General features: G+C 37.4%; 1 protein-coding gene across 1 annotated transcript; it reads right to left on the reverse strand.

Moving 5' to 3' along the window:
• Window positions 1-3,159: 3,159 nt before the first annotated feature.
• Window positions 3,160-4,185, reverse strand: LOC122060239 (transcription factor HEC1-like). Its single transcript, XM_042623433.1, has one exon. The coding sequence runs from the start codon at window positions 3,932-3,934 to the stop codon at window positions 3,284-3,286; it is 651 nt and encodes a 216-aa protein (XP_042479367.1). The 5' UTR covers window positions 3,935-4,185; the 3' UTR covers window positions 3,160-3,283.
• Window positions 4,186-4,384: the final 199 nt, after the last annotated feature.

Below are 4,384 nucleotides of genomic sequence, written 5' to 3' on the forward strand. Positions count from 1 at the left end.
GCTATTGTAGTCATCATTAGAAGCTTTTGTATGCTAGCAATAATATTGTTTGTAAATTGGCATCATGATACGGCTGATATCAATGATATCGATACCTTAATCATAGGTAGACATGTTGCCCACTTGAGGTCCACGAACCACGGTTTTTTTATTTAATTATTGTTATTTTTTTTTTTTTTTTGTGAATAAAACATATATTAAAACGAAAAAAAAGTTATAAGTCAAGAGACCACCAAGAGGCATTAGGTCCGGACAAACAAAGAGAATCAAAAAGGGCTAAAACATTAAACTAGAGAATGAAAACTAGCTAGCTCAACTCAAAAGGAGCAACAACAAGCTCATACAATGTTCGTCAGATTTTTCAATTGGATGAGCGAAGAAAATAAAAGGCAAATCTAATACGATGACTCTTTTCCTACGTAAAGTAGAGATTCAAGTATCTTTTCAATGGAGTTCTTCATCTTTTTGCTTCAACTCAAATGCTTCCTGTAGATTTATAACATGTTTAATTTCCTCCTCACAATACTTTTGACTCTAGATTCTCGTCTTAAGGAAGACAATCTAAGGAGGCATCCCATGTTATCATCTTGGAGACCCTTCTCTCTCTCTCTCTCTCTCTCTCTCTCTCTCTCTCTCTCTCTCTCATATGACCACCAATAGTTAAGGCAACTCTAATAATGTAACAATTATAATCAATAAGATGTGTAACCGAATTAAATTTTCTGTTCTTTTAAAGTGACAGATCATCAAAATCATATTGATCATCATCATTATCACTAGATATTATTAATTATAATAGCCTCCAATTATAATAACTTACTTTGGAATAGAAGTAGCATAACAAGGTTTGTTTATTAAGAATTAACCAGCAACTCAACTAAAGAAATTTACCAAAAAAGCAGGTCAACTAAAGATCTGTGTTAAACTTTTGTCATTTTTTTACCTTTCTGCATCTGGACACTTGGCAAAATTGGTGGGGCCTTCTTGTTACTAAAATTTATGTCCATCTAACCTGCCACATGGCAGATATGTGGGACACACGCATCCCCCCTCCCACAAATATGAATTTTGCTTGAAGTCTTAAACAGAAGATAGAACAACTTGTGATAATTTTAGGGAAGTGATAATTAATTGAAAAACTGTATAAATGCACATAGTTTAAGATATTGAAGCATAAAGGCTTTGCAATTTGCAGTCAGAGAGGTTGGAGAAATTAGGGAGCAATAGTGAGTACTGACAAGGCCTGGTACATTCACAATGAGGCCCAACACACAAGTTTGATTCAGGAGCAGTCTTCTCCTGGTGGGAACATGTTTGAACACTCCCATGTTGTTGAGACGTTGAGAGCAACCCAATTTATGTACTGGGAATCTAAGGTCCTTTAATTAGTCCATGAGAAGAAAGTACCATTATACATGCCCTCTTTTATTTCCCTCTATTATTGTTCTATATTGCTTAGTAAGATATTTATGAAGGTTGATGAGTTGAGCTGCCTGTGGGCTATGGGTTCATGGTTTTAAAAATTGGATCAAATCAGTCACGTCATCTAAGTTAAATTGGTATCAATTGAGATCGATCATGAATCTTGACTGATTCAATTTCAATTCAAAATGGTCTAAAATACCATTTTTTTTTAAGAGGGGTAAAATTGCCTGACCCCAAAGTTTTAAAACCTTATTATTGATACTTTTCTATTCCCCTCCCCCACCCCCCCTCCAAAAAAAAAAAAAATTCTTTTGGAGGAAAAACCATGTCTGTTTGTGTGGCTCTACGCCTAGATATAGGTGGGCATGAAAAGATTGCGTTGCTCCCTGCCGCATGTGCTAAAGATGCTACATTCCCTCTCATTAGACTATGTGCCGATGCAATGATCATGCAAGTGGATAGGGTTCTCTTGCTTTTTTATTTTTAAAGAAATAAATATAAGTACTTACATTATTTAAATATAAGTACTCAAAATTAGAAAAATTGATGTATATCCTCTCTTTTAAAATATATATATATATATATATATATTTGCTAATTTCTAATGAACTGTCCAATGGAATTAACTTTACTCACGCACACTAGAGAGGTAGAGAGAACGAAAGAAAGAAGGGGGAGAAATACACTAAATACAAACTCACACACCTAAGTGACATAAATCTTCATGATATTTGTTCTTCAAGCAAATGTTGCAAGCCAGTGCGCTAGGCACTAGATTCACAAATTGAGATATCCTCAAGTTGTATGAACCTTTCATGATCTTCGGATTCCCTACCCCAGATAATGACAGGTATAACCCTTCCTTTGGGATTTGGGGACGCTAGGGCATTGGATCAGTATAGCTTGTGGATTGCAGGTGATGAATATAAAACGTCTTTAAGCATAGCTAGAATTGAACCTGTTGCACCATTCTACTAGTTCGTTGCAGTTTCATGCACAGTAACATGGTAGAGCGTGGACTACCACGTCAGGTTGGTGAGTCGGATAGCCTTCACGTGGCGAGTTGACTGCTGTGAAAGTCGTCATTCCTAATTGTAAAAAGAAAGACATCACAGGTCAGAGCTTCACGTGGGAACTCCCATGCATTTTATGACAAATCCATCTTTTTTTTTTTCCTTCCTCTTGGATTTTCTGTCCTTTTATTTTAAATATGAGAAACCTCTTTCATTTCATTTCATTTCAATTTTATCTCAAAAATCTTCACTAACACTCATAAACCCTTCTTTCAATTTTTATCTTGCTCATAGATATGTCCCTTTCCTAAAGCCTGTGAAGATTATCTTTTGAGCTTCTGAAGATCATGACAAACTTAAATCCTCAGCAGCTTTCCCCAGATATTTTCTTCATCACTGCCTGAGATGATCAAAACAATCCATGAATGGTGCACCACAACAAGAGAAAGAGAGAGAGAGAGAGAGGGGGGGGGAGGGGGGGAGTAGTAATGGAGAGCCACAGCTGTTTGCGATTCCCCATCACATTCGCGTATGAATTCCACTGATTTCATAGACCTATGCTACTAAGAGAGAGTTAATGAAATCTATATATGTCCGAAGAGCGTTCTGATACCTAATGTGATCTGAACTTGATATTTACTGCCTTAAAAATTAAAACAGTACTTACTCTATCAATCCAGCCGAACTCAATTTGTTTGAAGGAAATAAAAACCAAGATCACTAAACAAAATATGTGAATGACGAGTTTGATGTAATTAAAAATGTTGGGGTTCCATGGATAAGGAGGAATTATTAATAATCTCACATCAAGATATGAGTAGTCCGATGTGGAGACTTATAGGTTCTTACATAACAACAGGAAACCCAAACCCAATCCCAACAGGCCTATTCGCAGCAGCTCGTTCGAGAGATTGCACCTGTGTTTTTAGGAATTTCACGTAGTGAATCGCTTCATCCAACATGGAAGCTGTATCCATCTTAGTTCCTCCAGGGACTAATCTCTGAAGGATCCTTATCCTTTCGCTTATCCGCTCCCTTCTGTGCCTTGCTGCCACACTCTGTGGATCCTTCGATATCTTCACGTTCCTCCGCTTGGGTGGCTTCACAGACTCCGGGTCAATATGAATTGGTTGCATCGCAGCAATCCGGAAGATCATCTCTCTCATTGCCGCCATCGAATTCTTCTTACTTGCACCCAATAATTCTAATTCTCCGGCGTTTCGCAACCACCCTGTCATGGGATTGAGAAAGATGGGTGATACTGCTTCTTGAGCTACAGTGCCCATGAAGGTAATGGTGGAAGGTGGGTTAGGTAATGTTGGTGAAGGCACATGTGGGTTATCAAAGACAATTGGTGAGGCTCCAATGCTGGAACCACTAGGGCATGAGAACTCTGGGTAGGATCCAAAAAATTCAGGAAGCTTGTCCATGTGCATCATCATCATCATCTCCACCTGATCTTCTGTTGCAGACTTTATCATCAGGTCTACATCCATTATGGATTACACTATATTACACCTCTCCCTTAAGATGGAAGTACAAGGAGTGGATAAAATGCAAGTGAGACCCTGGAAGAAAAAATTAGCAGAGAAACTAAGAGGACACAGGGATGGGGGGAAGGTAAAGAAAAGTGAGTAGTGCTGTGAAGAGATATATATGAATTTTACAGAGGAAGAAAGAGAAAAGCACTGAATCTAAGTGAGGAGAGGAGAAGATAGGAGAGAATAAAAGGAAGATGCTTAAGATTATCAGGAATCGTTACTGATCAATCAAATAGGAAGTCTATATATATATATATATATATATATATAACACAAGTGGTGGAGTGAGAATATAATATTTAAATGCTTTTCTGTTTCCATACCCTTTTATGATCACACAAAGTTATTGGGCTTTTTTTATCTTTGTCCTCACAAAATTAGAGATCACAGAAGGTGAAGGTCAAA

The sequence above is a fragment of the Macadamia integrifolia genome, chromosome 13 (genome assembly GCF_013358625.1).
Source record: "Macadamia integrifolia cultivar HAES 741 chromosome 13, SCU_Mint_v3, whole genome shotgun sequence".
NCBI classification, from domain to species: Eukaryota; Viridiplantae; Streptophyta; class Magnoliopsida; order Proteales; family Proteaceae; genus Macadamia; species Macadamia integrifolia.